A 22163-nucleotide genomic window follows, 5' to 3' on the forward strand; every position below is an offset into this window, starting at 1 on the left:
GTATTCAACCCATATGTCAGGACTGCAGTTGCATTCTTGAAGGACATAGTACAGTTTTGTACCTACCATAAATGTAGATGTCCGATAGATATGCAACTGCAGTCAGGTTTTCCCTCCCTCCTACCCCTCTGTAATTCTCTTTTTTGGGTCCTCTCCCCCTTTTTCAAATTAGCTGGGGATATCTGTTATGGTGTATCTGTTTATTACTGTTGTGCATGTCTGAAATTTTTTATCCATTCTCTAAATTTAGCCTTCCTTGGAGGGCACCTGGCATCTGGGGCAAGAAACACTGAAGAAGATGGCGTCGGCTGATGCTTTTATACCCTAGCCGCTCTGATGTCGGGGAGGAGGCGACATCAGCCGGCGCCGGACCCAGACTTTGGAATCCGGCCGACCGAAGGGCTGCCTGAGGCAGGACAACCCATATGTCAGGACTGCAGTTGCATATCTATCGGACATCTACATTTATGGTAGGTACAAAACTGTACTTTCTCAGGAGTATTTTCCTATGAGCCACCCAGGATGTAGGTGCTAGGGACGCTGTCCCACGGGTAAGAATGTAGGTGAGATAGGACTACATAACATCAAGAAGTTATGTACTCACCATAAAGTTCGATGTATGTAGTCCATCTCGCCTCACATTCTTACTTACCCTCCCACCTTCCCCCTTCCTGGAGGATTTGGAGGTGAGGGTATTCATCTGCAGAGATGTTCTTCGTGTTTCACTGTTGCAGTCATAACTGTAGGATACTCCTGCCGGCAGGCAGCCCAAGGTCGGCCAGAATATCAAATTCTGGGTCCGGCGTCGGCTGTTCCAGCCAGAACCCTGACGTCAGAGCGCATGGGTATAAAGCTGACAGCCGACGCCATCTTCTCCAGTCTTTATTGCCGTGCGGTGCAAAGCAGTTTGCTAGTTGTTGGTTGGCATTTTCAAGACAACGTGGTGTGATTGTCGTCGGTCCGAAGTTTTCTACTTCTCTTCTCAAAGCTAAGTACCCGTTGAAACTTTTTTCTTGCTCCTCCGATGTCAGAAAAAGTTAATAATTGTGTATCGTGTGGAAAACAAATACCTCATAAAGATTTCCACTCTTACTGTCTACCTTGCTTAGGCCCTGACCACGACGTTTCTTGTTGTCGGTTCTGTGCTAGGTTTAATTCTCGCACTGTCAAGCGCAGGTACGATTGGGCCTTGAATTACTTCGGTAGACGATTTAATTATAGAATGTCGTTGGATACTTTACCGACTACTGGATTACAGAAGAAGCGCAAAGACAAGGACAGGCCTCCGAGGTCCAAACAGGATACTTTGCAGCCGGAGCCAGCGTCGGGTTCGGCGGTCGTCAGTGAGGCGCTTTTGCAGCCCCTGTCGTCCGCCACTTCAGAACCGATGGCCGACACGGACTCACATGGTGAGCCAACTAGGCCTAGTAATTTGTCTGCTGCAGGACCTTCGGATGTTGCTCCTTCAGATGGGTCCGGAACCGCTGTGCAGGTACCGGCTTCTGAGGGGGTCTTCTGGCCTTCACACATTACTATTTCCACAAAGACAAAAGCTAAGTCAAAGACTCCTGTTAAACCCAGACTTTCTGCTCAAGCTTCTTCGGATTCAACTCCTAAGACTCAGAAGCAATTACTTCGGATGGCTGAGGATTTATTAACTATGATTAGGGGCTCTCACCCTTCTCCTGACAAAAGGCCTAGACAGGATATCCCTTATGATTCCTCTGATCAGGCTTCTGTATCTTCTGTTTCTTCCTCTGATCAGGATTATTCTTTTCCTCCATATGAGGATTCAGATGCAGAGGATTCTGTTCCCTCTGCCTCTCCCCCTGAAGATTTCTCTTTTGGGGAAACCTTGCATGAGATGAGGGAGCATTTTCATTGGGAAGGTCAGGATTATTCTTCTTCCAAAAAGAGACTCAGGGAATTTCTTCTTCTCCCTCAGCACAGGCCTTTAGCTATTCCTCCTGTACTTGACATTGTGGATGATGCCTTCTCTGAAGCTAACTTGAATCCTCATTCCATGCCGCCTGCTTCTTCTAAGCCTGATAGATTTTACAGGGTCCCTGATTCCCATCAATTCTTATTCAAGAACCCTTCTGCTGATCCTGAAACCATTTTGCAGGGTTCCAAGGCTGCTAAGGCCGCCTCCTCTAAGAATCCTATCCCCTCTGAAAAGGATTCTCGTGCCTTGGACAGGTGGGGCAAAAAGGTTTATACTTCAGCTACCCTTTCTATTAGAGCTTTAAGTTGCCAGTTTCACATGTTTAAGTATCAACAGTTTCATTTATCTGTTTTAAAACAAAGGATTTCTTCCCTTCCTGCTTGTGCTGAGGACAAGGAATTACAGGATGTGTTGCATGCTACTGAACAAGTTAGCAAACATAGTTTACATTGTGGTTTTGATGCCTTAGAGGCTTCTTGCAGGGCGGCTGCCTCTGGTACTGTTATCAGGAGACATGCTTGGCTTCGTGAACAGAATTTACCTGAACAAGTTAAGGCAAAATTGCTAGATGCCCCTGTTCAGCATGATTTCTTATTTGGGTCTAAGGCTGAGGAGGTTATTAAAAAGATGGAAGAAAAAGCCAAGTCTATGCAGACTGTAAAAGATTTCTTGCAAGTACAGCCTCCTAGATTTTCCAGAAATTGGCCCTCCAAAAATTGGTCTTTTCCCTCCTCTGACAGGCCTCAAAGGGGAAGATATAGATGCTCCAGAGGTCGGACGCAGGCTCAGGCCTCTTACAGATCTAGACAGTGGACTGCTTCTTCACCTAGAAGGGGAGAAGACAGATCTCAAACCCAAAGAAAGCAGACTCAGTGACTCCCTCTGTTGGGCTTCAGGTCCTCCTTCCCTGGATGCCCCTCTCGGAGGAAAACTTTCTCTTTTTTACCAAAATTAGACTCACATTACCCAGGACAAATGGGTGTTAGACGTGATTTTGAAAGGTTACAGATTCCACTTTCACACTCTGCCAAGGCCTTCCAGCTGGCCAGATCTGCCAAAACATCAATGGACAGAGGCCTTAAATCAAGTGGACACTTTATTAGCCTTAAGAGCCATAGAACCTGTTCCACCTCTAGAGGTGGGGAAAGGTTTTTACTCAAGACTTTTTCTGGTCCCAAGAAAACAAAACTCCTGGAGACCTATTCTGGACCTCTCAATATTAAGCACCTTTTTGGAAATTCCAAAATTCAAGATGCTTACACTTCAACAACTTCTTCCAATGCTCTCACAAGATGCTTGGATGGTAACATTGGACTTAAAAGAGGCTTACTTACACGTCCCCATAAGGCAACATTGCAGAAAGTACCTCAGATTCAAGGCAGGCTCGAGACACTTCCAATTGTCTGTACTGCCATTTGGCTTATCTACTGCACCCAGAGTTTTTACCAAATGCCTGGCTCCAGTAATGGCTTACTGCAGACTTCAGGGGATTCAGATTTACCCCTATCTGAACGACTGTTTAATTCAGGCAGACAGCAAAGACCTTCTACTTCAACACCTACATTTTGTTCAACATCTTCTCCTACTACTGGGATTCTCAGTGAACACAAAAAAGTCACATTTGATTCCTTCTCAACGAATGACCTTCTTGGGAGCTCTTTTGGACACAAGTTTACAGAAGGCCTTCCTCACTCCAGAAAAACAGTTACAGCTGGCTTCAATCTTCAAGACCTTGGCAGCATTTACTCGGCTCACTGCAAGGAAATTCCTGCAGGCTCTGGGCTACATGGCCTCTTGCATCCTGTTGATTCCAAATGCGAGGCTTCACATGAGGAAACTTCAATGGTACCTAAAGAGTGTATGGTCTCAACATTGCCACAGTCTGGATACAATGATTCCACTGATTCCCTGCCTCCAGAAGGAATTCCTTTGGTGGTCCAGGGCGTGTGTTTTGAACGAAGGCAAGCCCTTTCGTCTACTTCAACCTACTCAGATCATAACCACGGACGCCTCGGATTATGCATGGGGAGCTCATTTTCTAGACAAATGCCAACAGGGTTCTTGGACAAACAAACACCGTCTATGGCACATCAACTTGAAAGAAATGTTAGCAGTCCAAAATGCTCTTCTAGCCTTCCAGACTCTTTTGAAGCCAGGACCTCTGCTAATTCGAACAGACAATACCACAGTCATGTGGTACATAAACAAGCAAGGGGGCTCTCACTCTTACCCCCTTTGCAGACTTGCCATAACCTTATGGGATACAGCCCTAAATTTGAATCTGGATCTTCAGGCACAATTCATTCGAGGAAAACAAAATCTCTTAGCAGACAGCTTAAGCAGAAACATTTTGGATCCTCACGAATGGATGTTGGACCACAACTTATTCAGCAAGATAACTGCAGTTTGGGGCTGTCCTCAGATAGATCTGTTTGCATCCCATCTCAACCATCAGTTGCCTCTCTTTTGCACCAGGTCCTTTCACAAGACAGCTTGGAAAGTGGATGCCCTGTCCTTCAGCTGGAGGAATCTTTCGGGATATGCCTTCCCTCCTCTTCCTCTTCTGCCTCGGGTATTGCTAAAGATAAAGCTAGACAAACCCAGACTGATCATTTTGATAGCTCCAAATTGGCCTCATCAGTTTTGGTACCCCACTCTACTGCACCTTTCATCGGCCCCTCCTTGGAGTCTTCCTCTGACCCATTCTCTACTGTCCCAGCATCAGTGTCAGGTATTTCACTCTCAAATCAAGACTCTCTGTCTAGCAGCTTGGCTCATCAAAGGCAATTGATTCCTTCTTCTCTCCCTAAACAAGTTTTGGATATTCTTTTGGAAGCTAGGCGTCCTAGTACAAGGAAATCTTATGCTTCTAAATGGAAAAGATTTTGTATTTGGATGCAGGATTGTGGCTCTGATCCTTTAATACCTGATATCTCATCTATTTTACTTTATCTCTCAGACCTTTTGATTAAAGGTCTTTCATTTTCGTCCATTAAAATTCATGCTTCTGCTATTTCAGCACATTTCAGTTGTGATCCTCCCATTTTTTCCCACCAGTTGGTCAGACAATTTCTGAGAGGAGCTAAGAATTTAAAACCTCCTAGAACTCCTCCTGTACCTCCTTGGGATCTCAACTATGTCTTGGAAAAGCTTACTTTGCCTCCTTTTGGGCCTGCTGCCTCTGCAGACATTAAGTTCTTATCCTGGAAGACAGCTACCTTGTTGGCCTTGACTTCTGCCAGAAGGGTGTCTGAGTTACAAGCCCTCATGGCCGTGGAAGGAACCATACCTCATTTTCCATCAGGACAGAGTTTCCTTGAGGACCAATCCTACGTTTATGCCTAAGGTTGTTTCTAGAGTGGCTCTAAATCAGACCATTCACCTTCCTACCTTTTTTCCAAAACCCCAAAATAGGGGGGGAAGGATTTTGCATTCATTGGATGTACACAGGCAACTACGTTTTTACCTGGACAAAACTAAAAGTTTCAGAAAATCTGATCAATTGCTTATTTCTTTTGCTTCCAGTTCTCTTGGTAAAGCCATTAATAGGCAAACTATTTCCAAATGGATTGCTCATGGAATAAGATATTGTTACTCTCTTCATGGAAAACAGATTCCAGGTACCGTCAGGACTCATTCTACTAGAGCAGCTGCCACTTCAGCAGCCTTTCTCAGAGGAGTTCCTACCAAGGACATTCTGGAGGCTGCCACTTGGAGTTCTGTGCATACTTTTTCCAAGCACTATAACCTCCCTTTGTACTCTAAGTCTAGGGCAGGATTTGCCTCTGCTGTTTTGCAGGGTCTTCTAGCTGCTCCTTCTACTTCATAACCTCCTCCCGTATTCTCAGCTTTGGGATTCTACCCTACAGTTATGACTGCAACAGTGAAACACGAAGAACATAGTACAGTTGTGTATACCTACCATAAATGTAGATGTTCGAGTGTCTTCACTGTTGCAGTTGGTGTTTCCCACCCTCCATACCCCTCTTGTTTCTATTTGCTTACTGTGTTTCCTTTTCCACTACCTTTCTGGTGTATTTGTGTTTCCCTTGGGTCACCATTTGGTTTTATGGGGGCTTCTGACATCAGGGGCAAGAAAGGCTGGAGAAGATGGCGTCGGCTGTCAGCTTTATACCCATGCGCTCTGACGTCAGGGTTCTGGCTGGAACAGCCGACGCCGGACCCAGACTTTGATATTCTGGCCGACCTACAGTTATGACTGCAACAGTGAAGACACTCGAACATCTACATTTATGGTAGGTATACACAACTGTACTTTCCCTTACTTGGCTTATTCTTTTTCCTGGATGTTGTGTATGCATGGGGTACGAATGAGTTTTCACAGCAAACTAGATCTCGGGATATGGAGCAGTGCACCATGGGATACCTGCTTAGCCCAGCCAATAAGAGACTTCAAGCTAGAAAAGTCGGCCGAGTTGGAGCCTATATTCGGCTCCGAACCCACGGGTAAGAATGTGAGGCAAGATAGACTACATAAACAGAAAGCAGCAAGCGTATGAAAATGTTGGTTGCCTCTTCAATCACCGACCAGCATAAGCATAAAATAATTTTATTGTGAGCACTTTCGAAGGGATCGGTGTCCCAACTTCATCAGACAAAGATTAAATTATTCAAACACACCTTATATATATATATATATATATATATATATATATATATATATATATATATATACACCTTAATTAAATGTTAAGTGATTCATTATTCAATAAATCAATCATTACGCAATACACTAAAAAATTCATAATTTAAAATTTAAAATGAAAGTGCAGTAATATATATAAATTGTACAAGCACTTTTTACACCAACAACCTGTTACTAAATCCATTTTTAAGTCTAACCTACATAAAGGCTTAGAAAAAATACGTTTATTAATTTAATAAATCTATATATAAAATGTATAGGTATGCATATGTCTGCTCTTTGTGAGTAAATTTGTTGATAAGTACATAAAAATGTATAAAAAAAAATATATATATATATATATATATATATATATATAAAATGCCATTAATATTGTTAGCCAATGCATAAATACTAAAAAACAAAATTATTAAAATAATTATAATATTAGTGTTAATAATGCTACCAGCATCCCCATGCATCATCTGCATAAAGCCTTGATCTTTAAAATACTTTTGATTGAAACATATTCATTCAACCCAGGAAAGATGTATGCAGAAGTCCTGATCTGCCATAATAGTTCCTGTTCCTCTAAAAATAGCTGCCACGGCCCCCCTCTTGGGTCTGATCGAATTTGCAACACTGCAAAAGCAAATTTGTGGGTTGGATACTCCACTATATGACTTGCTAAGGCATTATTAATATCAGCCTTACCAATGCTATAGTTATGTTCATATATTCTTTGTTTCAGCTTTCATTCAGTTTTCCCTATATAATAAGAGGGACATAGGTCACAACATGCAACATAAACTACTCCTTTAGAGTCGCAATTATGTCTACCATTAATTTTATAGGTTCTATCCTTAATCTTCATGGCAGTGCCTACTTTAATAAACTTACATTGTGGGCAAGCCCCGCATTTCCTCATACCCAGTGGTTCACATTGTGTACGTTTAACCACCTTATTACTGCTACTTTCTAACATACTTTTAAGGTTCAGACCTCTCCTATAAGTAAACCCAATGCACTTTCATTTTAAATTTTAAATTATGAATTTTTTAGTGTATTGTGTAATGATTGATTTATTGAATAATGAATCACTTAACATTTAATTAGGGTGTATATATAAGGTGTCTTTCAATAATTGAATCTTTGTCTGATGAAGTTGGGACACCGATCCCTTCAAAAGCGCTCACAATAAAATTATTTTATGCTTATGCTGGTCGGTGATTGAAGAAGCAACCAACATTTTCATACGCTTGCTGCTTTCTGTTTTTTGAGCTTGGTCTGTAAATTTGAGATGGACTACATACATCAAACGTTATGGTGAGTACATAACTTCTTGTTATATCACATGCCAATGCGTCTTTCCTTTCCAAGGTGACATTAGAATCCAGTATGAATCAATCCATTAATTTGCCATTATTCTTTCATAAATTTGCAAACAAATGTGAGTATATGTTACATTTATTGGATGTTCACAAACAATTACATTTTTACTTACATAGGATAAAAGAAATCAGGAAGACAGATAATTGTTTCCTTTGCAGATTTGAAATTAGGTAAGCCAGCTGCAAAAGTAACATTAGCAAGTTGGCTGATTGTATTTCTTTTATCTATAACAAGTTGGAGTCTTCTTTCGGCTTTTCCCGGTTAGGGGTCGCCACAGCGGAACTCGGGTAAGCTAATGATTGGCAGTAGATTTTTACGTGCTGGCTTGCCGGGTCTAACGCACAACCTTCAACGAAGGAACGCCCATTCACGCATGTCGACACACAGAAGACACTCTAACTGAGAATCGAACATGCAATGTCTAACTATGAGGCGACAACAAGTTGGAGTAACCTTAACTAAACCTGTAAGAGCCCATTCAACTAGGTCCATGGCAATTTCTTCAGTGTTTCTATCCAGAGATTCCATTGACGACATATGTGCAGCTGCAGCCTGTGCAACTCCTCATACCTTTATCACTCATTACAAATTGAATCTGGTCTTGAGGGGTAGAGCAGCCTTTGGCTCAGCTGTGCTCAGGAATATCCTTCCTTAGAGTCCATCAGGGATTTTAGGTAGCTGGGGACTCTGTCCCAATAGTTGAGGATAAAATGAAAATTGACAACATCAGGTAAAGAAGTTATGTACTTACCATAACGTTCTATCTGTGTTGTCCATTTTCATTCTTCCTCAACTTCCCACCCACCAACTCCCAACCCTTGTTTCAACAAATTTCTAGAAGAATGAAATATTGTAAGGACACCACTGTCCTTTATGACTGAGCTCCAGGTATAGTTCTTTCTGTAGGATATGTACAAATGTAGATGTCTTTATGTATGCACATTGACAGATACCACTTTAGGTAAATCAGCAAACAAGATCTGGGGTATGTTAGGGGTTGGTGCATTATAGGTCAGGGAGAAGCTTGAGAGATTTTTGGTTACCATGAGCTTTAGTAAGGGCCAAGTGTGATTTGAGGTTTGTATCCAAACCCAACAGTTGAGGAAGAATGAAAATGGACAACACAGATGTAATGTTATGGTAAGTACATAATTTTTCCATAGCAAAGGCCATATCACTAAAGGAGTACCCCAGAGCTCTGTCTTAGGCCCAGTTTTATTTATTGCATTCAGTATACATCTCATCTCTGACATCCCCCTCTCTCACAGCCACTCTGTATTCTGAGATCATTCTCAGAGCCTACACTGCTGCTACTATGCTGGTATCTACTAGTCTCTGATACTAGTTCTTGAACAAACACTTCATCAGCGGTAAAATATGTTTCTTGGAATAACACTAAAGCATTCAGAGTCTGACACCTACTGTATATTACTAATAACCCATTAGTTTAAATACATAGGGGTTTGGCTAGACAAAATACACTCATTTAGACATCATATTAAATGGATTGCCAACAAAGTTTGTAGAGAGAGTAAATACACTTGCCAAACCACCTGCCTTAATACACCAGAGAACCACAATGCACTAGAAAAAATCATTCTAATCCCAGGGGTGGAATACTCCTAACGTATTTATTTACTCTCTCTCTCTTATTCCTAGACAAAGAAATTACAAACTCTTTATAACAGTGTCTTTAAATTCATTGCATTCTGATGTCTTTGTGAGTACCACTGCCTCTTCCTCAGGAAAGCTAAATATCAACCTATGGTGGCTTCCACCTTAGTTCAAAAGGCTGTTTTCCCACTAATGTCTTCGTTTAGGTCTGTGTTGATTACATATCATACCAACTACTTTCTTCACTTTTAGATATTGGAGTCATCCTGTGTTCAAAAAGAAGGCAAAAAACTTTCTGTAGGCCAGATGGAATCCCCCCAGGCATATAGGTTCATAGGTTCATAGGTTTATACTAGGCTATCTGCCCTAAGGCATTTATAAGCCTAGCCCAAATTATTGTGGCTTACGCCACCCCTTATATGAAAAAATACTGTGCCCATTAGTTTGTTGTGCCTCTGTCCAGCAGTGACACAGAGATGATTCCTGGGGTAAACCTACGATCTCCCATCCACAGGTCTAGATTTCTCTTGAACAGAGTCAGCGAGGTGCTCTGCCTCACATGGACCGGGATTTTATTCCACAACATAGGGAGTCTCTGAGTGATAAATCTATCCCTCCAGCACGTCCTATTTATATCCGTGCTAAGGTTTAAGTCGCTTGCTCTAGTGGTTTTGGTGGATTTGGATTTTTTGAGGTGGAGCATGTCCATTAATTCCGGGTTGGACATGGCCTTGTATGTCAGGCACATGTCACCTCTGAGCAGACGGTATGCGACTGAATAGAGCTGGAGTTTCTTCAATCTGGCAGCATATGACAGATTTTGGAGTCCCTTTATCCTTTTGGTGAGGAACTTTTGGGGTCTCTCCAATTGCTGCAGATGTCGGGTGAGATACATCCCGAATGGGGCATTGTACTCGATCATTGGTCTGATAAGTGAAGAGTACAGGGGAACAATGACCTCACTAGATCTGGATGTGAATCCCTTCATGATCAGGTGGGCAATGTAGAAGGTCTTTCTAACCACTTTAGCAATGTGAGTGTCAAAAGAAAGGCCACTGTCAACCTGGGTCCCCAGGTCCCTGATAACCTCTTCTGTGCTTAGTGGATTGCCACCTATATGCTAGCTTGGGGTTACCTTGTTTTTCCCAAGGGTATGACTATACATTTTTGGCGTTTAACTTCAGGCCATGGCTCTGGCACCAGCTATCTGTTTCCGTGAGTCCCTTCTGAAGGATATCCGTGTCCGATGCACTTTCCACTATGGCCCAGTTTGCAGTCGTCTGCAAACTTTGTCAGCCAAAGTCCTCCCATGTTGGCCTGTACTTCTGAGAAGTAGATGCCAAACAATAGGGGGCCAAGGACCGAGCCCTGTGGGACACCACTTGTGACCGGCTTGGAGTCTGACACAGCGCTAGCAACTCTAACCCTGTGGGTTCTGTCCTTAAGCCAGTTTGCAACCCATCTTGTGACATATGTGTTTACATTTAAGCTGGTAAGTTTTTCTACAATACCCGAGTGGGGTATTGTGTCGAAAGCCTTTGCAAGGTCAAGGTAGGCTGTATGGACTGCCTTTCCCTCATCAATGGCCTTGGTGACTGTTTCGAAGAAGTCAACCAAGTTCAAAAGGCATGATCTTCCCTTGACAAAGCCAAACTGGGTCGGGTCCAATGTCTGCAAGTCCCCTATATCTTTGTTTATGAGCTCCATTATGATCCTCTCCATAGCTTTGCAGATTAGACTTGTTAAGCTTATGGGGCGGTAATTACCAGGGTCCGTAGAGGCACCGCCTTTGTGAAGTGGGACCACAGTTGCCGTACGCCTCTCCTTGGGCACGTATCCTGTGGTAAGGCTGAGATTAAACAGCTGCCTTATGTGCGGGTTTAATTCCTCATTTAGCTCGTGTAGCACACAGCCGGGGACACCATCCGGTCCCATTGATGCTGTGTTTTTAGCTTTAGAGAGAGCAGCTTTCACCTGCGCATTTGAGATGTCCGGGAGGCTACACTCGGCTGGGATAGTTATCTCTCCTTTAGGGGAGAGGGGTGAAGTTTGCACTGAACCTGTCTGCCAGTATGTTGGCAATGTCTGTGGGTTCAGTGATTTTTGTATCATTTTGGACTAATTCTGAGCATATCTGGGAGTTTCCACCCAGGTTCCTAACATAGCTGAAAAAGGCCTTATGATTGTCCTTTGAATCCATGGCAATTTTTCTCTCAAAATTGGCCTTAGTTGATTTTATGAGTGCTCGTATTTTTTTACTAATAATGATCAGGGGTTACTTCCCTTTTATGGATTTTGTTCTATCATGTAATAGCTTTCTCCTCTTATTGCAAAGTTTGTTAATGGCTGGGGTCCACCAGACTGGACGTTTGCCCTTTGTGGAAAGAGTCTTGGTTTTATTTGGGATTGCCTGATCCATGCAGTCCTGGAGGTGTTCATAGAAGGCATTTGTAAGAGCTTCCGCAGCTTGGGTTGTGGTTTCCTCTGGCTCAGGGGCCTTGAAGGATACCACACCAGTCTTGAGTAGTGTGAAGTTTGCTTTAGAGAAGTTCTTCACTATGGTCTTTTTTGCTTGGGGTGGGGGCGGGATGTGGATTTCCAGTGAGATTACTTTATGATCAGATCTCACCAATGAGGGATATACTTCCAGTGTGGAGCATTTTGTCCCCATGTTTGTGACAATGAGATCTAGTATATTTTCTCCTCTCGTGGGAACAGTGACTAGCTGTTCCATGGCATTTGAATTTATGAACTCCAGGAACTGTTGGGCTAGAAAGTTAGGGCTTGAGTAATGTTCCCAGTCTATATTCGGGTAGTTGAAGTCACCCAATATGATGGTGTTTGGAGATACATTTATACCCTCCAGTGTCTTCAGGAAGGCTGTGTGGGGTTCCTGAGTTTGAGAGGGTGGCCTGTAGCATGCTACAATTTGTAGAGCAGTTTTGCCTATGGTTAGTTGCACCTGGATGGTTTCCGAAGCTTGTGCGTTGCCACCAACCTGGAGGTGTGAGTATCCTTTATGAATATGGATACACCCTCCTTTTGTGGTGTGGTCCGGGTTTTGGGGCGAACGCATGATATGAGGTAAAACCTAATAGTGCCGGGGTGCTCTCAGGAGCCTTGAACCAGGTTTCAGTTACAGCACAGACATCGATGTTCTCCATACTGAGAAGGGCCTCGAGTCGTGCACTTTGAGATTTAGACTTCTGGCATTGAGCAGCATTACCCTCAGTTTCTTCCCATTTTTGTTTTCTAGGGTGGTAGGTTTAGAATTTGAGCCTTGCCTAAAAAGGCACTATGGGGGTGGCAAGAGCCTTAGCCAATATCCGGAATCCCAGTGGTGACAGGTGCAAGCCGTCCCTTGCGGTGGCTTGTCAAGCATGTCATCCCAGGCAGACAGACACTGGATCCCCTTTGAATGACACCAGACATTAAGCCAATTGTTAAAGCTGATCATCTTGTCTCTATATTGTGGCATCATTCTTGGTGAAGGAAGGATACTGCTCAGGGTTAGGGTCATACCTGCCTGGGCTACTTAATCAGAGAGCTCCTCTATGTCTCTTTTCATGTAGTCCAGGGAGGTACGTCTCAGGTCGTTCACACCAGCATGGACAATGACTGTGTCATATTTGTACTTGCCATGGACTGACCCGAGTGCTTGTGTTATGTGGCGGATTCTAGCGCCCGATAGGCAGCTTACTGTGACCCTCTCCTTGTTCAGCCTGGTGAGTGGGACGTCAGTGTGTCTGACTATGGAGTCACCTATGACAAGTATGTTTGGTGTTGTATTTGGCCTTAAGGGCTGTGACTGCTTTGCACACTGCTTTTGTGGTTTATGTGTTGCTTGTGGGGTGTCTTGAGGTAGCAGTTGTTTGGGTGTCTGCTTTGGAGGCCTCTGCTGTTTAGGTAAATTTTTACTCAGAGCCTCCGAGTATGTCTTTGTGTGTTTATGTGTTTGATTCAGTGGAGTGGTAGCATTATGTGAGGCTGGTTTTGTGGTGTGTGTAGTTGCCTTCTCCTCCTGTCTGGTCTTGCCAGTCCTGAGTTGAGAGAGCTCAGCCTCCAGTTTGGCTAAATAGCTGCATCTCTCGCAAGTATTTGTGTTATGTGGGAGGAGGAGAGGGTTGTCTGTGTACATGAGGCAGTTATAACATTGCCTCAAGATTCCCAGATTCACCAGCTGGACCGGAGAGGAGATTGACAACTGACCTTTGGACATGCTAGAATAATATTGGGAAATCCTTAATTGAAAACAAGGGCCAGTGGGGAGTGAGGGTGTAGTGCTTTTAATTTTTAGTGCTGACTTATATAATTGCTTTAGTGAGCAAGTGCCAGGTAACTTGAGTGCAATGTGTTACAAGTAACTAAATGCAAAACGACAAACAGTAACTTTCTTTCAAGTGAAACAAGGAAATAAGTACAGTAAGCAATGCAGATATCACTAGTGATCCACAGAAGCTGAGAAGTTGCGTATTAGGTGGAATTAGCTTCCAGGAAATAACAAGCAAACAAACAACAAGCATATAAACAAAGCTAGATTCAGTAGGCCTGGATCTAGTCTATGCTAGAGCAAACAAGGTGAACCAATTTCAGTAAGATACAGTTCAAATATTCAGGCACTATAAACCTTTAACCAGAAAATTCCCAGCTCAGAAGGGCAGAGTCCAGCCTCTTCTCCCACAAGAGTGCAGACCACGAACCTTCTTAATGTAAAATAACTGGCCTGAAGCCCAAGTGCCTAAACCAGAACTAATACACTTGGACACTGGGCTCTCAATCAGCAGTTCCCAACTTAGAAGGATGAAAGCTACCTGTCCTGCCACCACAGTGCTTGCCACAAACCTTCCTAATGTAAAACAACTGTTTTGAAGCCCAAGTGCTTAATCCAAAAGACTTGAATGATAGCTACACTTTAATCAAGTTACAACCAAGCAGTAATAAATACCATTGAATACTTTAGAGAATGTCTGGATTAGTGCTCAAGTTACACAAACAAAGCTAGATCCAGCAGGCCCGAATCCAGTCTATGCCACAGCAAACAAGGCGTACCAACTTCAGTAAGGAACAGTTCAGATATGCATGCACTATAAGCCTTTAACCAGAAATTCCTAGCTCAGAAGGGCAGAGTCCAGCCTCTCCTCCCACAAGAGTGCAGACCACGAACCCTCTTAATGTAAAATAACTGGCTTGAAAGCCCAAGTGCTTAAACCAGAATTAATACACTTTTAGAATAACAGACACTGAGCCCTCAATCAGCAGTTCTCAACCTAGAAGGATGTAAGCTACCTGTTCTGCCACAACAGTGCAGACCACAAACCCTCTCAGTGCAAAACAACTAACTGGTCCGAAGCCCAAGTGTTTAAACCAAAAGGCTTAGAATGAGTTACACCAAGCAGTAATAAATACAATTGAGTATTTTAAGATGATGCAAAAGTAAAAAGAAGTAGGTAAAAACACAAGTACAGTAAAAGCAGATGAAATTTTTTTTTTTTTTTCTGAACAAGTGCTGAGATCAAAGAAACAGATTTGAGTGCTGAAACTAGAAAACTGGCTAGTTATAAGAAATAAACAAGCTAGAAGGCTTCCCTCAAACACAGAAGGGCTTGGGGCTCAGAAGCCTACAAATAGTCTGTACCACTTAACAAGAAAGGCAGGAAATAAGCTTAATTTTTTTTTTTTTCTATTTCCCAGATGCTCTCTTTGTACACAGTAGGAGTGCCTGAAATCAGAATATGATCTCACTGCACTCAGTTGAGTGAGCAAATGAGATGGGCCCAGAGGCAGGCTGAGGGGCGGGCAGTTTCAATGCCACTAAGATTAACACCAAAACAAAAACCGGGTGGGTGGGAATAACTGAAGAGCAGAATAACTTCAGATAAAAATTCCTTCAACACTCCTTCATACACAGTTTAAAACAATTTAAATACTGTATTTTTTAAAAAAAGTGCAGAAAAAGGTACTTAAATTCTCTTATACGTCCAGTTGAATATAACCAAGTTTTTAGCTGGCCAAGCTGAAGTTTTAAAGCAGGAATTATTTCACATGCACCAGTTTAAATATGCAAGGACAGGAAATCAAAGAATGTGGCTACCCCCACACCTGTAATTACTAGCAAATAACAAAATTCAGCCAACACTAGCTTTAGTTCAAGTTACTGAAGAGCAGAATAACTTCAGATAAAAATTCCTTCAACACTCCTTCATACACAGTTTAAATCAATTTAAATACTGTATTTTTAAAAAAAAAAGTGCAGAAAAAGGTACTTAAATTCTCTTATACGTCCAGTTGAATATAACCAAGTTCTTAGCCGGCCAAGCTGAAGTTTTAAAGCAGGAATTATTTCACATGCACCAGTTTAAATATGCAAGGGATATGAAGAAAATAGAATGTGCCTTATTTAGATCTCGTACTGTGAAATATTACAACTTTGTTCCATCTGTAAGTAATACTCTGGTTATTTTTGTCAATTCTTTTTCTGCCTCTTTACTTACTTACTGTAGTTGTTTTGCTACTGCGTGCTCATTAATACGTATGACATTACTCTCTACTTATTTTACCCAGCCTCCCTCCCTGCCAGCGGCTAGTATTCTGCTATTTTTCAATGAATTCTCCTCTCCTCTCTCCACAGTATTCTCATTCCTGCTCCTCTGCACTTCCAATTATAGACTGTTTTGAATCACGCAGGATAAAGATGTTTTTATTTAGCTTCTGTTTATTCCTACATACTAGAGTTTTGTTGCATTATGTATGCATACTTCACATTTTCATAAGTATTCATTATTTGTTTTTTTTTTCTTTAATTCTAAATGTACAGACTGTGATTTGTCTTATTGAAAGCTACTTCTTGATCACTTTGCCATACCAGTATCCTATGAACCAGATTATCTCTCTGTATTTTAACCTAACACTCAGTAGCTACTTTGGCACAGGTTGTGGGTGAAAAGTGCCCTTAGACCAATTCACTTGCCCAGTTAAGAAACAAACAGTATCATGAGATGTCTCAAACTATAATTTTCAGTCTGCAGAACAATGAAGGAACCTAGTTCCAAGGATGGTTACCTGTAAACTGATATATCAGGAATAGGTCAGAAACGTAAGATAAATCAGATGCTAAGAATGAATTGCATTCTTCTTTTCACAATGAAAATAGCTGGATGAAAAAATTGGGGTGCTTTCTTTTTAAATAACTTTCCTGTGTGTTTAAGAGGTGTAGTCAAAGGTGCTAAAGATGAGACTGTTTAAGAACTTAAAATAACTGATAGTTTGGTTGCTTTACTGAACCCAACCTGTTGTTTTGAAGACATGACAGCTGAAGACCTTATTTGATTTTCATTATGAAATCTATAATAGTGACATGTTTTTTTTTTCTTCAAAACATACTCAGAATGTAAATTGATACTGTTTATTAGTTCATAAAACTAACTTACCTTTAATTTCTTTACAAACTGTCTAAAAATTCTCTAAATATTAAATGGTTGTCACATGACTTGTATAGATTTTTAAACAGTGTATTTATATTGCGTTTTAATTGTTATAATTATTTAAACTGCAGATGTTTTTGTTTTATTTTTGAAGATTGTAAAATTATTGTTCTTAAAATGTTTTGTAATAATTTGGAGCTTTTCAACCTGTCCTCCACTGAGAATGGGCTTGTACCCAGTTGGACTTACCTGGTAATCAAATGTCAGTTAATAAATAAATATATTTCCTGTGTGTTCCTTTAAAAGTGCTGTTTATCCCCAAAGTTAGGGAGACACATTTCTGGAAAGTGTGTGCTTATATAAGTACCGAAAAGTATAAATGACTAAAATAAGTATTGAATGTTATTTCTGTTTATCCCTGGTGCCTGACATTGTCTCCATACAAGACAGAGAGAGTGTGATTACGCCGTTACACTACCTGATTAAAAGCACCAGGACTGCTATACATAGTAGTGTTAACTTGCAGTACATTAGACATATAGGCTTGCAATCAGTATATATATTTATTTATTTTTGGCTTCACCAAACCTGCCAGATACCTCCAGTACCTTCACCCAGTTTTTGTATTGGTTCTGTTAGGGAATGAGACCAAGGCAAAATTCCAATGCCCCATTCATTCCTGCCTGGAGCTCCTTATTAACCCATTTATCCCCACATAGCAGGTCAGGTGGTAGGAACCGGGTTGGCCTGCTCTCCCCTTATAAGAGCATCCTTTATGTCCTGTGGCAATTCACTGAGCTCTAGGCTTGCCACCCCTCCGTTTTTTTTCTGGACTATCAGAAAATCAAACTGATTCTCCGGTAGTCCGGAAAACACTGTACAAACTCCGGTATTCTGTTTCAAAAAGGAAACAGACTATCGGAGTTTGTAAATCGGCTGATTTACTATGCTTTTTTTACAGAAAAGCATAGTAAATCAGCCAAAAGCAGGCGGCGGGAACGAAAAAAAAGGGCGTTCCCATTGAGTGATGCTGTCGTGACATCACAAAATACGAGGTATGTTGGCGGGAGAGGGGGTTGGGGTGGGCGGGGTTACTGGTGACGCGAGAGGCGTGGCTTTGCTCCAGTTTTAGCCGTGAAGGAAGGTGGCAACCCTACTGAGCTCCATTTCCTTGCTGCTGACTACAGGGAGCATGCTTCCACACAGTCTCCTTTTATGTGCATGCTCAAACTGTTGTGCTCTATGGATGTAACACCTAATGCTTCCACTAGGTGTCATCATAGTGAAAAGCAATGAGCCGTTCAGTCACACCCTCCCCTTCCAGCTCCTGTTGAGACTGAAGGCAGTAGTCAAATTGAATTGCCTGTGTCAGATTCAGGGTATGTCCATTCGATAGGGGTGGTAATTGGTCTGCTCAGCTAGAATTGAGGGAACTTTATTGGCAACTTCTGCTGGATGCCACCAATACACAGGGAATCAGTGACAAACATGACAGTATGAATTAACATAATAGTTAAATTAGTTAATATTAATATTATGTTTGATTGGTATATTACATTTTTATTAACTTTGTTGTAAATAATAATTTTAATTATTTATTTTTATTGTTGCCCTTTTTTAAGTGGTGGCTCCAATTGGCCACAAGGTGGTGCTGTTTAATAAGTGTGTGTGTGTGTGTGTGTGTGTGTGTGTGTGTGTGTGTGTGTGTGTGTGTGTGTGTGTGTGTGTGTGTGTGTGTGCAGAGAGAGAGAGAGAGAGGACTGATTGTGAAGGTTTTTTTTGTATCTGATGAAGTTCAGTTTTTAATGCGGAAAGAAAATGCTAATCTTTTAATAAACTTGTGACATCTATAGGCAGCTGTTTTACTGTTTTATGTTTTACATTTTTTGGTGTGAAGGTATTTGCTTTATTTAGCTTTGAAGAGATGATGTGCTGAGGACTCTGCCTCAACCAGTACTGTTTTGAGAAGGAAGAAGTTTAAGATATTAGAGTTTTCACCCCCCCCCCCATTCACTAAGGGAGTTAAAGTTTTGAATGTTGTTCCAAATAACGAGGGTTTGATCAGTTTTAATACCAAATCCATGTTGATTTACCTTCTTCTTAAGCATTGAATTATTAATAATATTTCTTTCTTTACAGGTTGGAAGAACTGTATCCATGACACAAGTGTTTCAGGCCCTACACTTATCAATTAGGAGTGTTAAACGAATTTTGAAAATGGGAAATCATGATGTCTACTTTTATCTTATTCCAAAATAATTTTTTCCATGGATATATTAATTTTCTGCAATTTGCTAGCTGCAAGAAAGTACTGAGATCATGTTTTCCTGAAAAAAAAAATAACAACCTTGGTAACAAAAAAAGAGAATGCAACTTTTGTAATCCCTTCAGGCTGACTTTGACTTTAATTGTACTATTGGATGCCAGCTGACTTAATGCTATGTATGAAGATTGTAAATATTTGAACTTGTAATATTACACATTTATGATTCAGAACTTTGTCATGACATGTGGGTTCCATTCATTCAGTTGGAACTTCATGTGATAAAGCTATGCAATTCCAATTGCTGTATACTTTGTAGTGGTGGACTTGTATTAATATCTGATTGTCCTTTTCATTTCATAATATATGGAACTTGATTATTGTTAGGTGAGCAAGAAAGGTTCTTATTTTGCATTTTTTGTCTAAAATTTAATGACACTTGTATGAAGGGCAAAAATCAGTTTGGTTTTTAGTAATGAATACTTAGTACATTTCAATAGTTACACGATTTTCATATGTCTATAGCTATATGTATATTTTTTGTTGCAGTATATTTTCTGCTCCAGAATATGTAGACATATATAGACATATATAGACATGCAAACACTTACCTCAATGTATGTCCTATTTTTAAAATTACCTATAATAATTATGTATAAAATTGAAAAATATACAGACTTTTTCCAAACTCGTTAATATATTTTGCACATTTATATAATTATTTCTCAGTCACACATCAGCCTGATTTTGTTAGAGTTCTACATATCATTATATATATATATATATCATTCAAATAATTTATTTTACTTGTTTATGTCATTTAGAATAATTTAGGTATGATGTGCTTATGTTAACAATCACTTTTGCAAGTAAACTGCATTAAAAATAATAGTATGTACTGTTGTCTTGCAATCCATAGTTGTGCCATATTTATCATACTATTTGACGTCCTCATCTTTAGATACTGGTGATGATCTGGTATAAAAAACAACCACTTGATATTGTGGGACGTTCTTCACATTGATAATACTGTTAATAAGTGTGTCCATTTTTGGTGCACTTGCTTAGAAAACCAGATTTTTATCCACTAGTAATTAACGGTGGGAATAAAATGAAGGCCTGTGACTTCTCAGAGTTGATTTTGAAATAAAAAAAAAAAAAACTGTAGTTGCAGTCCTTTGAATAATAAGACTGAGAGTGGTATCTCATTGTTTCCTAACCACATTCTTTGGTGGATGTGGTGCAAAGTAGTGCAGACAATTGATTTTAAACATTTGCTGCACTTCTTTTGAAGTCAGAATATGTTTTTTTTAAGAAGTTGCAGGATTCACAGTTGTGGGTCTCACTTTTTTATTAAGAGCCATTGTCAGGGTCATTAATCTCCAGTTCCTGCTCTTCTGACCAGGCAAATCTCCAACTCAAGATCTATATTCTGAAATAATCCAAGGTTTGTTATGACAACTTAATTTACTGGGAGCTAATTCGGATCATAACCGAGAATTCCATTCTCTTCAAACCATAAATGTGGAATAGTAGAAACCATGTACTTTGACCACAAATAATTTTTTTCTTAAGCAGTTTTCCAAAGGAAACTATTACACAAACCACAGTATGAAATACTGCAGTTTATTTTTAAAATAAAACGAAATAATTTGAGAGGGCTTTTGCCATTTGCTCCAAAGTGCAACAGCCTCATGATTACTTTATTAATTTCATGATTTATTCATCATCTGATTGACATATTAATCAATGTGTTTGATTGTTTAACTGGGAATATTTAACTAGGAGTAACCACTTTTCATACTAGATGTAAGGAGAACAGTCTCATGGTATAAAGTCCAAGAAATAACAAGTATAAGTAATATGAGTGGAGGTTCAACATTTGATCACTTTTTCAGTAGCCTAAGCCATTTGAGTCAGACTGGCCATCTTTCAAAGCTAGTGGAAGCCTACTATGTACTCTGTCAGACACTCAGCAGGAGCTATGTATAAAAGGACAGTTAAAAAGCCAAAGTAATTAGTGCATTCTTGCTGCACAAGTACGCTGCTTTTGTGGGACTTGTGGAACTGTCAGTTGCAAGTCATCCTTCAAAGCTGGGCAGATGAGTCCTCTGCTGTGGAAAACCTTCTACTAAATTTATTTTTCTGATGAAAAGTTGTGTTTTTCTGACTATAATATTGTGTTTGACAGGAAACTGAATGTTTTGGGACTATCATTCCATTTAAAAGAGAATCTGTATTTAAATGCTTGCATAAAAATTTAGTGTGTACACGCACACAGACACATACACACACACACACACACACATACAACCATATATATATATATATATATATATATATATAATATATAGACTATATATATGTATATATATATATATCTATATATACTTTATATAATATATAAGTATATAATATATATTATTTATATGTGTGTGTGTGTGTGCATGTATTTTATATATATATATATATATATATATATATATATATATATATATATATATATATTTTTTTTTTTTTTTTGTATATACAAGATTTTTGTACAAACTTTGTTTTTGTATTTGGGACAGGATATTGGGCTTGTGGGGACTGTCAGTGGTTTAATTACATCAGTACCCGTTGTTGTCTACTTTACCTGTTTCTGATTTGCTCAGGCACCAGTATCGATCTTTGAAGCATCATTTTTGGATTGGTAACTGATGGAGATTCTTCTTTGCCCTGTCCACAAGAAGAAGAAGAAAGTTTTCAGGGAGTCTTTGGGTGTCAGGCCAGCTCCTTTTGTGCATCATCTGCTGGTGGTTCATAGGTTCATAGGAGATTACTAGGCTAATAGCTTAAGGACCCTTACAACCCTAGCCAATTTAACCCAATTTTACCCAATAT

General features: G+C 40.3%; 1 protein-coding gene across 2 annotated transcripts in view; it reads left to right on the forward strand.

The window, feature by feature from the left end:
- NMRK1 (nicotinamide riboside kinase 1) overlaps window positions 1–19662 on the forward strand; it is a 785964-nt gene extending 766302 nt beyond the window's left edge. For both annotated transcript variants that reach the window (XM_044060845.1, XM_044060846.1), the window contains exon 10: window positions 19157–19662. In XM_044060845.1, coding sequence (XP_043916780.1) covers window positions 19157–19212 — 56 coding nt within the window. In that variant the 3' untranslated portion in view covers window positions 19213–19662. The remainder of the gene's footprint in view (window positions 1–19156) is intronic.
- The last annotated feature ends 2501 nt before the right edge of the window (window positions 19663–22163 follow it).

The sequence above is a fragment of the Protopterus annectens genome, chromosome 2.part0, assembly GCF_019279795.1.
Source record: "Protopterus annectens isolate FY-2018-M chromosome 2.part0, PAN1.0, whole genome shotgun sequence".
In the NCBI taxonomy this organism is placed as follows: Eukaryota; Metazoa; Chordata; order Ceratodontiformes; family Protopteridae; genus Protopterus; species Protopterus annectens.